The following is a 21,783-nucleotide window of genomic DNA, read 5'->3' on the forward strand; positions in this document are numbered from 1 at the left end:
TCCAAAGAGCAGGGCTGCTGGAATTTTGCACTAGAACCCCAGAGGGCATGTGTAAGAATGAACGCATGTGATGTGCACTCACCACTACAGGCCGTGTCTGCGTGTCAGCACCTGATGGACAGTCACTGTATATTTTACTAAAATAAAGAGAAAAATGCACTGAATCAAAAGGTTGTTTGTCTACTTAAACAAAACAAACACTATCGTGAGGATGTGGGGTTATAGAATTGAAGTCTTGCCGGACTGGAGGGCAGCATCAGTCACCATGCCAGGGTTTTTGATCCAATCTCAGGGTGGCACGATCTGGAGCGGACTCATTCATACCCCAGTATGTCTCGGTTGATATCTCTGCTTAAATGCAGGTGACTTAAGTCAGTGCTCCTCGAGGCACACCTAACCCTCCAGGATTTAGGTATTACTCAGGTGTTTGTTAATTATGCAACACCTTAAACACACCTGAGTAATACCTAAATCCTGGACTGTTAGGTGTGCCTTGAGGAGATGGTTGAGGAGTACTGAATTAAATGAATCTTTAAATAACGACAAGTCAAGGCTTCCATAAGAACCGGCGACAGAGATGCTTGGTTAACACATTTGATGAGTTGCTATATAGAATCCTAATGGTGTGCTTTTAAGGGGTTTATATTTAAAGAATCTCAGGGTCTGCTCATGAAACATGTGTTGGCCATTAACATGTGTGCCACATGTCCAAAGAGAGGGTGATTCGGTTTAAAATGTGTGGCTGGATGTTGGGGCAATGCTTAGTAGATCCTTTGGGGATATCTTTGGTGAATAATGTATCCATATTCATTCATACACACATCTACTTATGTTTTAGACATACAGCACTATGGGATTTATTGGTGCGAAGCTTTGTGACAATACATACAAAGCAAATTTTCTGAGGCCCAATAAAATAGGGACAAGGACACGATGGCTATAAAGAATGCCTGTCCTTCCCAAACAGGACCATACCAGGGGTATGAATTTGTAACATTGCTGGTTTCACAACAGGCAGAACCTCTGAGACAGAGAAAGAGCACCTGTCTGTGGTCAGGACTGCAGGTCGGGCAGGCAGAACAAGTCTTGAGTTTAAGGGCTGGTCGCAGACAACACAATAATAGCCACAGGCAAATTTTGCGACAGATGGCAATCAGAGATTGACCCGGGTCTAACACGTCAGACCAAGAGATATGTGACACCACAACTTAACTGAGACGATCCCTGCCCAGCAAACAACTTAAAACAGCGGAGGGAATGCCAAAAAAGGACTCACTTCCTGCTGGGGTTCCATGATGGAGGCAAAACTATCAGCTTCAGCAGCCATCTTGGATGAGGCAACAAGTGGTTGAAGGCACAAACAGAAAAAGTTCTTCCATGGGCTTTGTAAACTGTTGGACAAAAGCATCATGCTCGCCATGGTTGTGGTTTTAACTTCCTCATTCGCTGTGCATTATGAACGGCGTACCCCAGTGAGCTTGGCTAGTCCTGTGTAATATATAGTTAAATCAGTGAGAGTCATCCAACGACTCGTAACCCAAATACAGGGCCAGCCAAGCCCTTCACATTGGAGAAACTTGCCAGGGTTGGCCCTTCCCAAACGAAATCACAACTGCCCAGCAAACTCTAATGACAACTCTGCCTTTAGTGAATAAACTCCAAAGAGATTACTGGAGAACATCTATGACTTAAATATGTTTTAATTTACACCATCACTGTATCCTTTCACATTAACGCTGTTGTGCTATTTAATTAACACTTGAGCCTTGCAAATGTATCATCTTTATAAGTGGCTGCTTTTTCTGTAGGAGGGGCTGACCCTTCCTTACGCATAGCTCAATCACTGGGGCAATTTTTAAGAAATTTCACCCTATCAGAGTCAATGTAAATAAGCAAGAAATAAAGATGAAATGAGCAAACCGTATAGGTTCCATACGTTAACCCCTATCCTATAGGTACAACTTAAAAGCGCACATTTCCCAACTTGTTCCCTTTCTAAATAAAGTTATTACAGTTGTTAGCGTGCAGGAAACCTTGCTGGGCATGCTGGGAGATGTAGTTCCGCCCTGCCTAGGGCGGAAGTCTTCTCTGGGACTAGAAGAAGTCGGATGATCAGCTGTCACCTTGGTTACGAGTAAGTGGGCTTACCACGTGATAAGTAAAATACAGAGTTTATATCGTCATCATACATATTCTGATATTATTGTCTGGTGGAATATCGGTATCCGAATATATTTGTTTATTTAACGACCCACGTGGTGTCAGTGCCAAAGGTGTAAGCTGCTGATACTGATTATTTCTGGTGTTTGTGTAAATGAGCCTGTCACCTACACGTGTAAAACGTACAATACGGGGACATTTTATAAACGAATTTGTATATAATCCCAACAAGTCAATTTGCATACAAAGGGTGTGTGTGTGTATATATATATATATATATATATATATATATACACACACACACACATACATACATAGTGTGTATATGTTTATATAGTGTGTGTGCGCGTGTAGATACATAATGTGTATATATCTATGTGTGTGTATGTACATAGTGTCTGTTTGTATATGTATGTGTATATATATATATAGTGTGTGTGTATACATATGTATATACACATAGTGTGTATATGTATGTATGTATATATACATAGTATTTCAGGGACAATAAGTGATCTGGGTATAAGTCTCGGTCAGGCCTGTGCCCTGAAATGGGGCGACCTGGGAAGATTTTGCACAGAGCAAATATGTACATTGTGCTAGCAAATACAGATTTTGATGGAAGTGTTCGACATTATGTTTCTCTCACCTGTAATCCACTATTCACAATCACCACACACTGGAGACAATCTGGTCCCTTGTTGTTAAGGGTTACTACCTTTTCTGTTACAAATTGCCATTTTTAGCATATACAGTCCCCTCCACTTATATTGGTAAATATGAGCAAAGAAGGCTGTGAAAATAGTCTTTATTGTTCAACCCTTTGATCTTTTCTTCAGAAAATACACAACAATACTCTGCTTTCATGGATATCAAACAATTGCAAACACAACACAGTTTATCCCCCCAATAAGTATATTTGTGGCACAATTATTGGCACCCCTATGAATTCATATGAGGTATATTCCCAGTGATATTTTAAATTTTTAGTACACCTGGGTGACTAGGAATAGGAAATTGTGTAACCATGACTTCCTGTTTCACAGAGCTATAGATATTAGGTAGCACACAGGCCTAATTCCGTTAGCCATTCATCACAATCGCAATGGATATGACCAAGGAATATAGCTGTGATGTGCGGCAAAAGGGTTGTTGAGCTTCACAAAATGGGAAGGGGCTATAGGAAAATAACAAAAGCATCAAAATGCCCATCAGGGCAATAATTAAGAAGTTCCAGTGAACCTGGAAGAGAACGGGTGTCTATATTGTCTCAACGCACTGTGAAGACGATGGTTCGACTGGCCAAAAAATCTCCAAGGATCACAGCTGGAGAATTGCAGAAGATAGTCGCGTCTTGGTGTCAGAAAGACTCCAAAACTACAATCCAACGACAACACAAGATGTTTGGAAGGGTTTCAAGAAAAAAGCTTTACTCTTAACTAAAAACAAACTCAACTGTCTTCAGTTTGCCAGGCGCTACTGGAACTTAAAATGGGATCGAGTTCTATGGTCAGATGAAACCAAAATAGAACTTTTTTGCAATAAACGTGAGAGGTGGGTTTGGTGCACACAGAGAGGTAGCCATATGGAAAAGTACATCATGCCCACAGTTAAATATGGTGATGGTGGCTCTTTCATGTTTTGTGGCTGTTTTTCTGCCAGAGAACCTGGACATTTTGTTAGGATACATGGCATCACGGACTCCCAACAGATATTAAATGAACAGCTGACTGCCTCTCCCAGAAAGCTTAAAATGGGCCGTGGTTTGGATCTTCCAGCAGGGCAACGTTTCAAAACATACATCAAGTTCCTACCATGGCCATCCCAGTCCCCGCACTTGAACCCCATAGAAAACCAGTGAACTGAAGAGGAGACTCCACCAGCGTCAACCTCTGAATTTGAAGGATCTGGATTCTGTATGGAGGAATGGTCTCAGATCCCTTGCCATGTATTCTCCTACCTCATCGGGCATTATAGGAGAAGACTCAGAGCTGTTATCTTGGCAAACAAATAAAGACAATTTTACTCATATTTACCAAGGATGCCCATATTAGTAGAGGGCACGCTATTTAATACTGGCGATATGCTCTGTTTTTTACTGGCTACTTGGCAGAAGAATTGTCTCTTACATTTAAGTGCCCTGTTTCTGTCCTAGATTTTTGTCCCATGATAATAACGGACTACAGAAACTGAATTGTCATATGATGTCATAAATTAGGTCATTTGTAATAATATACATCAGTATTAATTGTTCGTTTAATTGGATAGTACATCGGAAAAGTAACTTGATGCCTTTCTGGTAATAATTAAAATGACCTAAACTATATTAGTCACCTAGTTGGACAGGGAAGGAATTTACAGGAGAGCTGAACATTTGAACTCCCAAGTTTCTTGGTGCTTTATAAAGATCAACATGAAAGAAAGGTTGTGATTATAATAATGTGTAAACTCACTAGGATTGACCCTTTGTCGTGGATAGTAATATCAGGGAGTTGACATGTTAAACTCTTCTGCAATCCCCTGGGTTGGAGAGCACTAAGTAAGTGAACAGGGTTATGGAATGGAAGTAGATGACATCTGACTTCAACAACTCTCTTCAGGAGCTGATGCTGGGTTCAGTCCGACGTGCCATCCAAGGCCCTCAGCTGATTCTCCAGTCTTTCCCCAGAAGGAGCATTTCACAACAACAGCCTCTGAGGATGAGGCTGGTCCAGTTTCAGAGTTCAGGTTCCCAGAGGATTGGTCTGGAATTAAAAGCTGGAGGAGACGTCATTGACCTCAATGCCTTTGATTCTTCACTGCCATGTGGAATGAGAGAGTTCCTGGAGGCTGGAGAGACTGCCTTGGAGAAAGCAAAGAGGTAAAGGATTGTGTTGGTACTGGGATGCCATAAACTTAAATGTGGGTGGCACCTGGGTTGCTGCCATGCCAGTGTTTTACCCAAAGTCTAAATATAATGGGCTTAGGCTGGTATTAGCCATATTGATGCAAGGCCATGGCTGATATTTTTTTTCCCCCAGAAAATGTGGTAACTCCAGCTGGCATTATAAGTTCAGGAGTAGTCATCAGATATTTCTCAAGCTGCTGCAGATCTTTACCTTTTCCCAGTCAAAATGTAGTATTATCTGAGCCATAGCTGAACAACTGGAAGTCTAATTCTTGACCTTCATAGTATTAAGCTTTCAGAGCGCAACGTGCTAATGGCAGTGTATTTAAAGAAAAGGTTTTGTACAACTTTACTATAGAAGTTGCACTGCAGGATTGTCCCTAACACAAGTCAGTAATCCAGTTTCCAAGATAAAAATTTGTGAATTCTCACTTACTCAATAAAAATAAGTCAGTCTAACTTCCGCATCTTGGACTACAGCATCTGCCACCCGACCAAGGTCAGTGGAGACTTCTTCAACCACTATGACCTCAGTACACGCAAGATGTGTGTGAATCATCTACATTATCAAGTGCCAAGTGAATAAACCTTTAATAAAAACAAGCCATTTCCTAACTTAATTTTATGGCCACTATGATCTTCTTGCACTAGTTGAAACCTAGACGTGTGTCTTCTAGAGGAAACCTGTCCAATGGCCACAAATAGCTGCCTGAGTGTACGTATAAAATGATGACTGCCAGGTACAATTTGAGCAAGAAAAATAAATAAAAGGTGAGAGCAATGTAATTCCTTTGCACAAATCCAACTTTTTAGATCACTCTATAGAACTAATTTCATTGTCAGTGTCACTCTAACCAAGGTGTAATCTCTTGTTTTTGTCTCTTGTTCCCTAGTGCTTTGGAGTGTGGCCAGCATGTCTTAAAACGATCGGATATTTCACTACTAGCTCCTATCACCAACCCAGAGAAGATAATATGTGTTGGCATGAATTACGTAGATCACTGCCTGGAGCAGAATGTCCCTGTTCCCAAAGAACCCATAATCTTCAGCAAGTTTCCCAGTTCCATAGTGGGTCCATCAGATTCCATTATCCTTCCCGCAGAAAGCCAGGTAAATGTATGTAAGATGGCTCTTGTGGCTTTTTTAGTGTTTACTGCTTCACTTCTGCTAAATAAAGCCTGAGCGTTATTTCCAGGATACATTTTCTCCTATCCAAACTGAACGAGCCCAGTGTGCCTGATGCATCAGATGTGTGGGTCTACAACCACACACACACACACATCACCGTTGCTCATACTCCCAGTTGACTGTATACCGCAGCCTCAGTATTTCCCAGAATCCTTTTTGCCTGTCTCCCCTTTGGAATGGAGTTGACTGTGTCTTCTTGCGTACAATGAGTAGTGACGCTATAACAATGTATCTATCAGCGCAGATAAACAGAGGGATATCTTGCATATTGTGAATGTAACTGGTAATTATGCAGAGAAGGTTGTGAGTATGGGAAAATGATTGGAAACCTGTTAGCTGTATCTGCTAGTGGTTGCCACTAGATGGCGCTGTTAGCCTTTTAAAATGATTGTTGCAGCTCCCGGTCCTGATGGTCTCTGTTCTCTGCAGGAAGTGGATTGGGAGGTTGAGCTGGCCTTTGTGATCGGGAAGAAAGGGAAAGACATCAAGGTAAAGTAAAAGTGCGGCATTCACAAACATACCTGTGATGTCCTTCTCGTTGTACACACACTGGGGTTTTCGACTTGTTCATGGTATGTCCAGTCCATGTATAATGGCACATGAAAGATGAGTGACAAGGGCATGGTCAGTGTACCTGAACATTATGGCGTCTGTCGTTGTACGTCAAAGGCGCTGTACACGCTTGCACAGTTTAGACACATGCATTTTGTTGCAGGAGGAGGATGCTATGGACTATGTTGCTGGATTTACAGTCGCACATGATGTCAGTGCTCGAGACTGGCAGATGAAGAAAAACGGCAAGCAGTGGCTGCTGGGGAAAACGTTTGACACATTCTGTCCCATTGGGCCAGCTTTGGTCACTAAGGACTCAATTTCAGGTAGTCTTGCTCCTCACATTCGGGTATATTCACAAATGGGGGAGTTTGCAGAACTGCTCATTTCAACTCCCTTACTTCACTATACATTATGAAGGGCTAAGCTGACAAGCTTCTCTTGCCAAAGAGAGACGAGAGCATCTGTGTCTGATGGCCAGTCCAAGCCCTGTACAATGCATATTTAAATCAGTATGATTTCTTGAAAATCGAGTCACCTATTGAACTATACATCGTGCAGGGCCAGCTCAGCTTGTCTAACTTGAGAAGGTCTCTGGGGTTCGTGCTTCATAATGTATACAATGCATAATTAATGCATGTCCAGTTATAAAAGATAAACATCCCGCAGCGTTAAAACTTTAATAGGCACTATGGTAAATGCAGTATTCACCATTAAAACAATGATAGATGCGATACAATTGTTTGAAGAGCTTCACATTTTATCTCATGTGTAATTAAGTAACATTAAGTTAATTATTCCTCTTTATAGCTGGTGTTATTTAACTTCCTAAACACAGCTTGTGAATGATCTTACTATAGAGTTTGAATAGCATGGGTAAGAAGCACATAACAGCATTGGATGTTTACCCTACCTAGCGATCAGATAACTGCTGCATTGTATATAGTCCAGCCTGTGAGCGTTTAACGTGGAGATACTCGAGTCTGTTAGGATTTCTACAGAGCCACACATGCTAAACCCCCTCTTTACTCTGTCAGACCCCCATTGCCTTGGGATCCGCTGCCGTGTCAACAAAGAACTTGTCCAGGACAGTAACACAAGCCAGATGGTCTTCAAAACAGAAGCTCTCATTGCTTGGGTCTCCAAGTAAGTACATTATCCCAGCATGTTCCAGGGCAGAGGAAACAGATATAAATTGAAACATACCGAAAGGACTACTGCAAGTAGCTGCCCACCTAAATCATGTCATATCGTGCAGCGGGACCACTTTTCCCATGTAAGCATTTGGTGTACAGACAGGAACTAGCATAGATTGAATGTGTGTGTATACAGACTGCGTGCCAAGTAATAACTGGGCTTTAAGATACTTACTGCTTGTAAGCTTGCGAGCAGGGCCCTGTCTACCTAATGCATCGGTTTGTCTTGTCATATTCCCTGAATATATGTATTGTAAGAAGTGCTATGTAATTGTAGACGCTATATAGATAAGATAATAATAATAGTGCGTTAGCAGCACATGTCCAACTGGCAGTATTTACCACCACTATGCATTCAGCGTGTGATCACTGTCCGGGGGTGCAATGTCTATGCATTCAGCGTGTGATCACTGTCCGGGGGGTAAAATGTCTATGCATTCAGCGTGTGATCACTGTCCGGGGGTGCAATGTCTATGCATTCAGCGTGTGATCACTGTCCAGGGGTGCAATGTCTATGCATTCAGCGTGTGATCACTGTCCGGGGTGCAATGTCTATGCATTCAGCGTGTGATCACTGTCTGGGGGTGCAATGCCTATGCATTCAGCGTGTGATCACTGTCCGGGGGTAAAATGTCTATGCATTCAGCGTGTGATCACTGTCCGGGGTGCAATGTCTATGCATTGAGCGTGTGATCACTGTCCGGGGTGCAATGTCTATGCATTGAGCGTGTGATCACTGTCCGGGGTGCAATGTCTATGCATTGAGCGTGTGATCACTGTCCGGGGTGCAATGTCTATGCATTGAGCGTGTGATCACTGTCTGGGGTGCAATGTCTATGCCTCAGGGTGCGATCATCTGCTTGGGAACTGCAGAATATTCAGCGTAGTCATCTGAATACACAGAGGCGGTATACACACACTGACCACCTTATCCTTTATCAGGTTTGTCACACTGAAGCCAGGCGACATATTCCTTACTGGAACCCCTCCAGGAGTCGGTGTATTCCGGAAGCCACCTGTCTTCCTTAAGGTGAGGTAGAGTGCTCAGAACCAGTACATACCAACACGTAAGCACACTGTCAGAGCACTCTTAAAAAAGATATCTCAGGAACTATCTGTACCTAACAGAAGCAACAAGCTCCAGATATTTGTCCAAGCCATCACGTTCTCTGGTCGCAGCCCTTCTCTCTCACACGTGCTTCCTAAGTGACCGTGAATGTCTCCTTTATCCTGAGCTGTACCGTGTGGTTTTGTGTTTTTCAGGCAGGAGACGTGGTTGACTGTGAAATTGATGAGTTGGGAATTATCAGCAACCCCGTGCTGTGATGACTTTTCAACGGAAGCAGGGACAGTGCCGTGTGTAAAACATGCTTAATAGTGAAGATCACAAACACAATAAAAGGGAGATTCCTGATTTTTAATTACTTTGCTATCATAATCCACAGATGATCTGCAAGGAAACGCGTTGTATCAATTTCTCTAACTGGAACAAATTAACTTTTATTTCAAAAATAACAGAATCGCTTTATTTCAGTCAAAGGTTTAAATCAAAGTAACTGGAAAACACAACCCTTTATGTGAAAAATACATCAAATGACCAAACACAACAAACAGTGTCTATAACCACTAAAGGTAATACACCCGCTCAGAATACCACAAATCACATACATACAGTGCTTGTAAATACCCACATACAACGTCCAGTATTCCACGCCGTCTTCTACACCTTAAAAGTTGTAGACAAACTGCTGGATGAAACTAACAAGTTTTTGGCAATTTTCCTTCAGCAGGAACGTCTCTGATAAACAATATTCTGATCCGGGACTCTGCTGAGTGCGCACAAAGACCTGCGGGAGCAAAGAAATACAAAAGTCAGATTGTGTGAACATGGCGTGGATTCCCATGGTGCATCACGGCACTGGGTTTTTAGAGTTAACATAAAAATAAATCAAGTATGGAGGAAATGGTTTAACTCTGAGCTTGTGCGGCTAAAATCTACAGCAATAATAAAAATAAAAAAAACATTTAACCCCAATGTGAAGAAACGTGACAGACACTTACCCCGAGATCTAAGAAGGTTCGAAAGGCACAGGCAGTCAGGGAATACTCTGCACACTCTGGGGAAAAAGAGGTGACATTGTCTTAGCGATAATCGTATGCAGGCCAAATGTTTGGGGTCATCTATCTTTATTTTTAGTTTAGAGGTATTTAGTTGGTAATTGTAGGGAATTGCCCTAAAGCAGTGAGAGAAGAAGTATTTTTTCCCATTTGCAGGCATCTTAGGAATCTGCATATAGGCTGCATCTATCTATATAATATCAGTTTTATACCATTTTTAGTACTTTAAAGGAAAATGACTTAGGTTGTTGCTCATCACTACTTACACTATCATATTCCTTGAATTTATTTCCATATAATAATCTTGTTGTGTGGGGTGAATTGTACGGATTTATTGACAGATCGGGCATCATGTCTGTACAATGCAACAGAGCCAGGGGGCACTGGAGGAAAGTCCCATAGGTTTCAATGGCATTTTTTACTAAGCGGTAAAAACTTTCCTTTTAATATAACAATGATGTTGTATTAAAATAGGAAATGTTTAGAACCTCTTAACACCTGCACTGCACTAGATATATATATATATATTAGTATCAAACTACAGATGACTGTAGGTGACTCAGGCTTTACACCATAAGATGTTGCGGAGACAGATACATATAGCACTCTACTGCTGGGTACAGGCTGAACTTCCGTGTAAATTATAGTAAGCGTCATCCTACACAGTGGCAAAATATAGATAGCATTGATATGTTGCTAATTTTGTCGAGTATTATGTGGAAAGCATTGTGTTTGTGGGACAAGTTAGAATATCCCTAGACTGATTAGGCGCGGAACATTCTGCAGCACAATCAGAGATAATGCAGCAGTATGTGGGTGGAATCGCTCTTAAGGGATGAGAACGTATCATTACTTGGAGGCAATTACACATACACTAGTTAACAATCCAAATCTATTAATGCTACTGGTCCCTTTACTGTGCATTTCATACGATACCTCAGACCAGACAAAAAATGCACGGCTCTAAAGGTGCAAACTATTTGATCTATACACTGTGCTAGTATATTTACAGAGGTATTTTTGTAACACACATAGCTACTGAGCTGTTACATGCACCCACAACCCTTTTACCAGCACTGTATGACATTTTTTCTAGTTAACATAAATAAACATGTACAAAAGGAAACCTCATAGAATTTGGTGAGATCCGCCAAAAGTAGTTTGAAGTCATATTTCACATTACTCCTGATGCTGCTATAACTGGGTTATTATAGTAAGTGAAGTTAAGTTGTACGCTGGACACATCCCTCGCCCCCAACATATACACACAGTGAGTGACACTTACCGAAGGAGCCATCGTGTTCAGCTCTGTGCTGCAGATAAGCATGCAGTCTATTCACATGTCCAGTCTCTGTATCTGCGTGAATGATGACAGATACGACACAATGAGTCCTTTTGCATTGATAAGAAAAAGTATTTCAAGGGGAACTGTTGCTGTCACAGGTTGTGGCGCAGCTAAATCCATTTGTAGCTTGTGTTTTTGGTGTAATTCTTTTGAAGATACACATGTAAACACATTACTTAGGTTACTTTAATAACTAATATATTTAGTGAAATATGGCATGAGAGGGGTACTCCCACCATACTTCCATTATCCTTTTGTTATTGCCCTATGGTCAGAAGAAATATGTATGGAATATCTGTGAAAAATAACACAGATACGTTATTATTTTTAACTATGCTTTAACCCCTTCGTGACAAAGGCTGATTTTACTTTTTGTACCCTTCGTGACAACGGCCGTTTTAACATTTCTGCGCTGCTCGTGTTTAGCTGTAATTTTCTTTCCCGTTTACTGAACCCACACACATTAGATATTGTTTTTTTCAGGACAAACTTCTAGTTGAAAAATCTTTTACTCATCCATAAAAGGTAATGAAAAAACCTGCTAAATAGATTCTACTATTTGTCCCGAGTTTAGAAATACCCGATGTTTTTATGGTTTTTTGCTTTTTTCTGCACGTTATGGAGCAATAAGTACCGGTAGCGTTTTGCTATTTCAAAGCCATTTTTTCCAAATCTGGTAATTCTTCCCCCCCATGTGCCATTTCGGGTATCTTTGAAGCCGACCAATGCAATTTACCCCATCAAGTCATATATTTTTGAAAACTAGACAGCCCAGGGTATTCCAAATGCTAGTATTTTAACCCTTTCCAAGCACAACCTTTCCAGCCTTTGTCAAACTTTATGGTACTAATTTTTTTGCATTTGTTTTTTCACACACATTTTACTTCAGGTATGAATAAACAGGTTCTGGTATATGTCACTATCATAAAACACCCCAATATGTGTTCAGCAACATCTCCTGAGTACAGCGATACCTCACATGAATGATTTTGCCTGGCTGTTTGGGGGCAAAATGGCCACATTTGGGGCATGCACATTTTTCATAGTTTGCAGTAGTATTCTTTTGTGTGTATTTTTCCCCCACACACCTATGTTATGTATGAATTTACAGCTCCTGGTTAATGCCGCTGTCACACGACACCCCAATATGTGTTCAGCAACATCTCCTGAGTACAGTGATACCCCACATGCATGGGTTTGTCATTTTTTGGGGGAACTAAAAGGCCACATTTGGTACGTGTGCATTTTTCTAATTGGAAATTAGATGTGTGGCCATCCTTCCCCCCGTGTTAATTGGGACATTGTTGAACCTGGCCAATTCAATTTACCCCATCAAATCATACATTTTTTTAAAGTAGACACCCCATGGGCATTTAATATGCCAGTATTTTAACTCTTTCCATGCGAGAATTGTTTAAGCTAATATGCTAATTTTAGGACTTGCTCACAAAAATATATTTTTTATATATATATATATTTTTTTTTTGCTTTTTTTTAAAAAAAATTTAACATTTTTTTTCAACTTGAAGGTTCCCCTGAAAGTGACATCAGTGGGAAATTATTTTAAAATTTTACTGTTTTTTTACTATTTTTTTCTAATTATTATTAATTTTATTTTTAATTTATTTTTACTAATCACACTGTGATTACAAAGCTGGGCTCCATTGACTTGCATGGTTGAATGCAGTACCTGTATTCAACCTGCAAGTGGAGCCAGAGTTCTCTAGAGGGTCTGGAGACCATCTAGCGAACTTTTTCGTCTTTATTGTTTTTTTTCCCGGGCCGCCGCCATCTTGCTGATGGCGAAGATCACCGGCAGCTGCGGCTGTGACCGCTCTCCGGAGCGGATGTTGACTCCCCGGGGAGGGGCCAAAGATGGCCCCTTTGTGCCGATCATGGCGTTGCTGAATGCCTTGAGGTCGAGGCATTACAGCAACGCCGTTTCGGTGCAGAAAGCGAAAATAGATCGCTGTCTGCACCCGTTTAAAGACGTGCCGGTCCTGGCACGTCAATTGTCGTTAACGACTTGAATTTCGGTGACGTGCCCGGACCGGCAATTGTCATCAAGGGGTTAAGCATGCGCTTATCTACCTGTGATCCTCTACTCACATAACATTCCGGCGCCTGCTTGGGCTAATAGTGCCCCTTGGAGTGTGACATCTGGCTAGTTAAGGCCACACAACCGCAGTGATAACTGAACGTACTGCTTGGAAATCCCAGTGGGAAAACGGGAACTAAGTGATGCCGTGCAAAACGTAATGCAAGTTGTTCTGCTCTTCTCCTCCAAGTAACGAATACCTATTTAGCACACATTGCCAGGTACCCTGCAGACAATACAAATATGCCCTATACGGAGGGGGGGGATGTGGGAGTTCCGGTTTAACCACACATATACAATGTTTTCAGTGAAATACCCCAAACCTACAAATTTTGTTTGTAACTGAAGGCGGTTTTTCCTAATTCTCCGTTATTCATACCTTTCCTGCGTTCTCCTTGCTCCGCCAGACACTGAGCTGCTCGTTCGTATGTCCTTAGCACCGGGCCCAGGAGGTGACACAGGAACACAAAGAAATCGGCATTGGGGCCAGAACGTCCCAGCTGTAAAACAGAGCAGAAACGTCAGATATACCTCCTACCAGCTTAAACCAAAGTCTGCAATGGATCATGTAACTTGTGCAATCTGTTACCATCATGGCACCCAACAAACTGCACCTTGTAGTAACGTTTTACTTCTTCCTCCGCGTAATCACTGTCACTGTCATTCATGTCATCCACAGCCCTCCACGTCAGCTTGTCGGTGAAGTATCTTCTCCCGGTATCACAAGCTTGCGAGGCAGTGGGGTCCTGACAACAGAGCAAGACTACAGTCCAACGATCCGTAATCTTCTAAGCACTGTTATGTATAAAGTAAGCTTATACGGCAATGTATCATTTCCTCTGCCAACCATGGTTGCACTTAATTGTTTTGTCAGTCCAACCACTGAGGGCAACAGATTGTCCCTATCTTATTTTCTAACTGTGGCTGACGTGCTATATATTACACTACAAATAAACATTGTAGCTGATTTTACACCCTCTATGTAAGGAACAGAAAGGTCGCTGGTCAAAATAAACGTCCCCTACTCACATCATACGTAGCAAGAAGTCCACACTGAATCAACTTGTCCAGGATATCCTGACACATGATGTATGGAGACTGACAAGGCTGTGAACACAAAAATAACCTCATAAAACTGAATATCTACAGATAGGCAAGCTTGGAAAAATCAAATGAGAGCAGTATTTTCCTTTCTTTACCTCAAGTAAGCTCTATGGTTGGAAATGAAAGTGCAGAGTATAGAAAAGCTTATGACATTAGGCTGCTGCCAGCACTTGTCTTGGCTGGTTACATATATACCCCATATACTAAACTGAACATGCCAAACTAGGCACAATGGCGCTTGTACCGTCTGGAGCAGGAGTGTCCTGGGGAGCAGGTAGCAGAGACTCAACGCCTTGTCTAAGATCTCGTCTTGGGCAAACAAAATCTCCGACTGGCCAAGAGCGGGTATCTGGGACAAGAGTGCATGCAAGCCACAGGCTACAGGAGTAGAGAGACAAAGAGGATCACGTTAATGCAACGCGTAGAACGCAGACTAAAAAGGAGAAATGGGAGACGACAAGACTGTACAGCTATATGACGTATATATCTAGTTTGTGTTCTAACTGCGTTCAGTATTGTCATCCAAAAGAGTATCGGTATTCACAATAAATGGACACGTACAAAAAATGAAGCACGTTCTTGAAAACGTGATATAAAATATTACCTCCTATGGCTTCATAGATGAAGATGTGCAGAAGAGCAGCACTTTTGTACTCCAGCTCCCGTATAGATTCTTGGGATCCCCTGGACAATACAAATAGATCACCAGAAACAGTGGAGAACAGAGATACACTCCGTCGTAGAATCTGCAGGCTGTGGCGAACCAAGTCCCAGCGCTGACCTGAGAAACCCACGTCAAACCCGTGATGGAGAATGTCCTCTGTCAGCAAGGAGAAGTCTGCGAGGAGCCGGCATAGGGAGACTCCCTAAGAAGAGACAGCAGAATGGGGTTTATTCACATAACCCCAGTAATAGCACCAGTTTCATAGTGATTAGGACCAAAAATGAAATACTCTCCAGAGAAAAAAAGCCCTAACTGGGATTCCTGGAATTGAAATAATGCATAGTTAAATCGCTACAACTGAAATTTAGGAAATAAACCCCCCAAAAATAAAGGGTATTTTTATACAAAGCATACTGGGGCTAAAAAGAGTGAGCTTACATTAAACATGAAGGTGTGACAGTTCATACGGCAATGAACATGACATGCGATGGGGGGTGTCACGGAGGAAAGTAAAACGGTCAGAGAAGACAATGCCGGGGATGTCAAAGTGAAGATATAATTGGTTGTCAAAGAATAGGTGTAAGAGAACACAAGGAAGGAGAAATCATAAAAGAGACAGCTATTAGTTCCGCCACGACAATTCATGAGACCTTTAATGTTTTGAACTTTGACAATACTCTATTACCATAATTGCTATAGAATGATTACATCTACATTGTCTTCTTTGTTTAGCTCAACACAGGAAGCTTGTGTTAATGGAGCCCCATTTTATACCGTGCCCCAGCAATCGGCAGACACTATGTAGGGAGCCCCCATCTTCCCGACGTACTCACAGCTCGGTATCTGTACAGCAGGAGGCCGGCCGTGATGTGCGAAGACATGATGGCCGTACAAGAAACAGCAGCTAGAAGACAATAACGTAGATATGCCTTTGATAAACATAAAGTGCCCCTTCCACATTGTGGTAAAGACTTGACGTTATATGTGCTAAAAAAGTTCATGTGAACCGGAAGCCAGAAAGGGAGAAGGTTGATTTCTCCAGCTTCCATTCATAAAACATCACGACTGCGCTGAGTCAAAAAGGCAGATTATTTGGCAGGTTACCAAGTGATGATAATGCAAGTCTAACCCGTCGGATAATTCAAGAGCAAAACGTTCTGCTTTTCATTCATTCACTTACCGATAAAAAAAAATCAGCTTAATATGGGTAGATAAAAAAAACTTATTTAAACAGCTAACTACTAATATAGTTTTTATCTCCATTCACCGCTTAGTGTATTCATAATTCAAGTGTGTTACTAAATAAACACGGTTCAGGGCTGCATGTGTTTTAATATTAGTGTTTGGGCATAGAGGAAGGGCGCTGCGTTGCTCCCAATAATATGAAAGGTGTGGAAAAGCCTTATGGCTGAATATTTTTGATGTAACTCGGACACGCGCGTATAAACAGCCATGGGATTGACTGATCTATTATGTCAACTCTGGTCCTTAGAGCCACAATAGTGCCAGTTCCCATCACGGCTTCACAAATGCATACTAAGAAAGACATAAGGCACCCGAGGAGATATTAAAACCAAGAAATATTGCACTTTAAGGGTGGGATATTATGTATGCTGAAATCAGACATGTCTAAAGGCCTAGAGCATTACTTTAGACTATTATACCCAGATTTGCTGCTATACCATCAGTTGCTATGTATACATGATGTCTGTGTAATGGTTAACAGGGGATGCAATTGGGCTCATGACCCTATGTTTGTTATAATGGGAGTATTTTCTCTATATTTATTTTGTTATTGGTGCATTTTGCTGAAATAAGTATTGAGTTGTTTGGGTCTGGAACAGACGGACATGTCGGAGACGTACAATAGCTAGAGAGCACTTGTACTTCTGTAGGGTCACTGATCAGGGCACCGCGCTGGAAATGAGCCATGTTTTTTTATAAAGCCGTTGCACCCCCCCCACTCTTTGTTCTCGAACTGTTGTCATCCGACAAAAGATCCCTTCAGCGGTGTACGCAAATCCCGAACGTATCAAATTGTTTCAAAAAGCTCCCAGACAAAGGGAACAAGAGAAACGGTGCAATTTACATTAATGAAGAGGAAAGAAATGAGAATAAATCCATCTGATGCTCGCCTACGACATGATGCAGGGAGGAGCGACTAGTGCAGGGGCAGAGAGGTATCGCAAAAAGATTAACCCGATCTGTAAACGCCAGGGGGGGTGCTTCTAACCGTGCCCTTATCCCTCCCCGCCGGGTGTCAAACTGATGAACTACCACTGCTACGAACCCACTTCATGCCATAGACATGTAAGGGTTAAAACTCACTTTGCCACTGGGTAACAATATAAAATGTTTTGCTCCATCTAACCCTCTCGGTGTCGCACTTCATAAGTGCTGGTCCACAAGTCAACCAACACTTGTCAAAGAGACCGGGTATTAAGGTTTTTCTTTTCTATCCCTGTGCCATATGGTTCTTATTTCTTAATTTGCAGAAAGTTCATATTTATTACCCAGCATTGTGCCCAGAAAACCAACTACAAGCTTATCTAACAGCTGCAATGTAAACAAAAAAAGTAAGACTTCCTTATAGAAATGGCTCATTCAGATAAAAAAATGATATCTCATAATCTGCATCTTGACAATAAGATTGCAATATAAGCTAAAGAAAAAAAAACCTATGCTTCACGACCACACACATTAACACCTATGGGGAATTAACATATGTGGCAAAAGATGGCAAAATTAGCTTATCAAGGTTCCTGTCCTGATATCTCCTTTCTCTTCCCCATTTCATTGCAAAGCACACCAAACAGGTAAAAGTAAGCATAGTGAGGGATAAACCAGGCTCTTGGGAAAATCAAACATATTAGCTAATGAAAAGACAATAATAAAACATTAAACAGGGTCTATCAGACTCCAACCTGCCTCCAGCATGAAGCCAAGAAATAGCTTCCTCCGTCAGGTTTGGTTTAAATTCCCTGGGAAGGAAGAGCAGACAGCAGTTCCATTGCCTGGCCTCCACAAGGCAGAGAATATAATCCTGCATTGGCCAGGGCCATTAGATATTGCTTAGTGTATGACAGACCCAATTTACCAAATGGAAAGAATGAACGTACCACTCAAAGAATGCAGAATAAATCCATCGACCAAGGACTGTTCCTGGCTACCGTCTTTATGTGGTTCTGTTTCCATGCCTACCTCATCATACAATTTGATCCTGGCCAGGGAAGACAAAACATACATTGTTAACTTTCAAAAGGTGTAACGGCTATCTAATAAGAAAAAAAGAATGAAACAAAAAAAAAAATTCTAATGGCTTCTCTTTAGCGAGCGCAAGTATAATATATTTAAATGTCTCTAGAGTATAAATGTGCGTTTCTCCTACCAAACCCATGCATTATCTAAACCGCATCACTTCAATCCGCCAACTATTGTAGGTCATCCTCGGCACACTACTTCTGATCTAGTGATTTAAGGCTTTGATCTATCGTATAAAGTGATGTCCACTTTGCGTGACAAACAAATGCACTCAACCCAGTTTTTTGGATTTCATGTAATGGACGTATATAAAATAGTCCAAATTGGTGAAGCCCCTAAGATCCGGTGCAACCAATTACCTTAGCAATCACATAGTAAAATAAAGTCCACCTGTGTCACATGATCTGTCACATGATCTCAGAATACATACACCTGTTCGGCAGTCCGCAACACTAAGCAAGCGGCACCACGAAGACCAAGGAGCTCTCCAAACAGAGACAAAGTTGTGAAGAAGAAAAGATCAGGGTTGGGTTATAAAAATATCTGAAACTTTGAACATCCCACGGAGCACCAAAGCGCAAAGCGTCACGGCAGTGATTGGAGTATCTGTCCATAGGACCACTTTAAGCTGTACCCTCCACAGAGCTGGACTTTACAGAAAAAGGGCCTTGCTTTAAGAAGAAAATTAGCAAACATGTTTGCCGTTGGCCAAAAGGCATGTGGGAGATTCCCCAATATATGGAAGAAGGTGGTACTATGTTCAGATGAGACTAAAATCGAGCTTTTTAGCCATCAAGAGAAATGCTTCGTCTGGCGCAAACCCAACACCTCTCATCATCCCGAGAACACCATCCCCAGTGAATCATGGTGGTGGCAGCATGGTGGGGACTGGGAATCAGGACTGAAGGAATGATGGATGGTGCAAAACACAGGAAAATCTTGAGGGAAAACCTGTTTCAGTCTTTCAGAGATTTGAGACGGGGGCGGAGGTTCGGTGGCTAGATGTGCCAAGTTTACAGTGATGAACCCCAAGAGACTTGCAGCAATAATTACTGCAAAAGGTGTCTCTACAAAGCATTGGCTGGGGGGGGATAGTTCTGCACGTACAAGTTCTCTGGTTTTTTTGTCTTATTTCTTGCTTGTTTCACAATAAAAAATATTTTGCATCTTCAAAGTGGTAGGCATGTAGTATAAATGAAATGATAGCAACCCCCTGCAAATCCATTATAATGCTACAAAGAAGAGAATAGGAGGGGGTGAACACTTTTGCACGGCACTGCATGCCTACAGTAACAGAACAGATGGCTTGATACACCACAACGTGTTACTGCCAGCCCTATGTAGATGCCCGTGGACGCTGCATTTCACGCCTAATAAAACAAGGTTGCCTCCTAAAAACTGTTAGCGACTTTAGTTCGTCCTCTTAATGTTGTGATTTTGTGTCCCAGCCTACAAATTTTCCCCAAGCAACGAGCTTTATTTGTGGCATTACTTGTAACCAAAAACGTTGGGGAGCAGCGTTTCTTTCAGGGATGGAGGAGCTTCCAGACGTCTCCACAGGTAGCTGGTTACGTATTCCTGCAAAACACGCATGTATTTTCTGTAAAACGTTTTTTGTGTTATATGAAATGCAATGCATCATACATTTAACAAAACATTGTTATCCTAAGGCGTGTTAAGTTCCTTGGCGTGTTCTTTTCTCGTGTTACATAGCCATCTTGCTGGATTGGCAGAGGTATTGGGGTATAAGGCATAAGTCCCCACAGAAATGAGTCTATATGGTTACCTCATGTGCAATTATGAGTCCGAAATGTCAGCTAGCACTATACACTGCATATATATATATATATATATAGTTGTTTACGTCGTTTTTGTACAACGTTGTCCATAATATTGTTTCACAGTGTGCAGTTTGTATTGTTAAGCCATTAATTCTAATGATAATCAGCAAACATGAGACACTCGCCTTGTAGTACAGTACATGGTGACCCCTCAGGCAGGTATACAGAACCCCAGGGAACAGCAAATGGAACTGATTGATTTTGTACATTTATAAGTCAAAAACATTATAACAGAAGCATGTTAACCAAATGAAACCGAAGCAATGGAATGCTCCCGCTGTTAGTAGTAGAAGATGCATCTATTTAAAAGAAAGATATTTTATGTGATCACCTAAGATCAGACCACTGACTAGTGCTGAGAACTTGTTATTTCATACCCCAACAGTTATTTAAATCAATCTATGCAAACTGGTTATACCAATATCCATTATATAGGGTGTGTAACTAGAAACCACAGGGCCCTGGTGTGAAAAATGCCCCGGGGCCATCCAACTTCACCAAGCAACATGTCCCACAGTGCCACCTTTGCCCCAAACAGCTTGTGAGTGCCTTTACTCCCAAGCAGCTTATCAGTGCCTTCCTAACCCTTTTGCCCCCAGCTTCTTACTGCCCCAAAATAGCTTACCTGTGCCATCTTTGCCCCAAACTAATCTGTGCTATTATTGTCCCCAAACAACTTGTATGTGCCTTCTCTTCCACCCTTCCAACACTCTGACACATATGTAACCACAAACAAATTACACTCACCAACACATGTACACATTCATTTTAACACACATTCCATCTCCCCCCCACTTACACATCCATGCTCACACAGTAACACATCCATGCACTTACACATCCATGCTCACACAGTAACACATCCATGCACTTACACATCCATGCTCACACAGTAACACATCCATGCACTTACACATCCATGCTCTCTCACACACACACACAATTTCACATCCATGCTCAGTGTGTTGACAAGAAATCTTTAGATGCTACAAATATCTGTGCACTGCGCATCTACACTTACCTAATGACTTGACATATCTACCAACAGAGGACATATAGATCCTAAAAACATAAGGGCCACTAAACCTTACAAATAAAATAACTTTGGCCTCTCTGATAGATTTTTTTTTATTTTTTATTTCCTCACTTTCTGTAGCTGTCCGACTGAATACACACCTCAGTCAATTAGCTATGATCTGATGCTAACCAAGCAATGTTTCATCACTGTTTCTGCAGGGAGGCGTACTAATTTGAGCACAAAAATGGCAGGTGGGGTCTAGAAAGATACCCTCTATCAGTCTTGGTCTGATAGTGACTACTGGCAGCCGGCTCAAAGTTTGCAAACAGATGGTACAGGTAACCTTGAGAA

At 41.7% G+C, this 21,783-nt stretch overlaps 2 protein-coding genes across 2 annotated transcripts; one reads left to right on the plus strand and one right to left on the minus strand.

Annotated features, from left to right (window-relative positions):
- Nucleotides 1–4,859: 4,859 nt before the first annotated feature.
- On the plus strand, nt 4,860–9,309 carry LOC149300181 (oxaloacetate tautomerase fahd2, mitochondrial-like). Its single transcript, XM_089485764.1, has 7 exons — nt 4,860–5,020; nt 5,941–6,157; nt 6,665–6,724; nt 6,951–7,113; nt 7,825–7,933; nt 8,926–9,013; nt 9,247–9,309. Exons 1-7 carry the CDS (start codon nt 4,860–4,862, stop codon nt 9,307–9,309), a joined length of 861 nt encoding a protein of 286 aa, XP_089341890.1.
- Nucleotides 9,310–9,710: 401 nt separating this feature from the next.
- Nucleotides 9,711–16,193, minus strand: LOC149300182 (glycerol-3-phosphate acyltransferase 2, mitochondrial-like). The gene is made up of 8 exons (XM_089485586.1): nt 16,146–16,193; nt 15,253–15,514; nt 14,893–15,026; nt 14,574–14,651; nt 14,159–14,290; nt 13,924–14,044; nt 10,045–10,100; nt 9,711–9,830 (listed from the first exon to the last, which is right to left on the minus strand). The coding sequence occupies exons 1-8, from the start codon at nt 16,191–16,193 to the stop codon at nt 9,711–9,713; spliced, it is 951 nt and encodes a 316-aa protein (XP_089341712.1).
- Nucleotides 16,194–21,783: the final 5,590 nt, after the last annotated feature.

Source organism: Sceloporus occidentalis, unplaced genomic scaffold (genome assembly GCF_023333645.1).
Source record: "Sceloporus occidentalis isolate IW3139 unplaced genomic scaffold, rSceOcc1.0.p SCAF_26, whole genome shotgun sequence".
Classification (NCBI taxonomy): domain Eukaryota; kingdom Metazoa; phylum Chordata; class Lepidosauria; order Squamata; family Phrynosomatidae; genus Sceloporus; species Sceloporus occidentalis.

What these genes read in the sequence shown, in the direction of transcription:
- LOC149300181 (XM_089485764.1), top strand. Translation starts at nt 4,860, where the DNA reads ATGAGGCTGGTCCAGTTTCAGAGTTCAGGTTCCCAGAGGATTGGTCTG. An exon ending in TCCTTCCCGCAGAAAGCCAG is followed by an intron (nt 6,158 to 6,664) that starts GTAAATGTATGT and finishes TGTTCTCTGCAG; the next exon opens with GAAGTGGATTGGGAGGTTGA. An exon ending in AGAAAGGGAAAGACATCAAG is followed by an intron (nt 6,725 to 6,950) that starts GTAAAGTAAAAG and finishes ATTTTGTTGCAG; the next exon opens with GAGGAGGATGCTATGGACTA.
- LOC149300182 (XM_089485586.1), bottom strand. Translation starts at nt 16,193, where the DNA reads ATGTCTTCGCACATCACGGCCGGCCTCCTGCTGTACAGATACCGAGCT. An exon ending in TGCTGTACAGATACCGAGCT is followed by an intron (nt 15,515 to 16,145) that starts GTGAGTACGTCG and finishes GTCTCTTCTTAG; the next exon opens with GGAGTCTCCCTATGCCGGCT. An exon ending in CATCTATGAAGCCATAGGAG is followed by an intron (nt 15,027 to 15,252) that starts GTAATATTTTAT and finishes CTACTCCTGTAG; the next exon opens with CCTGTGGCTTGCATGCACTC.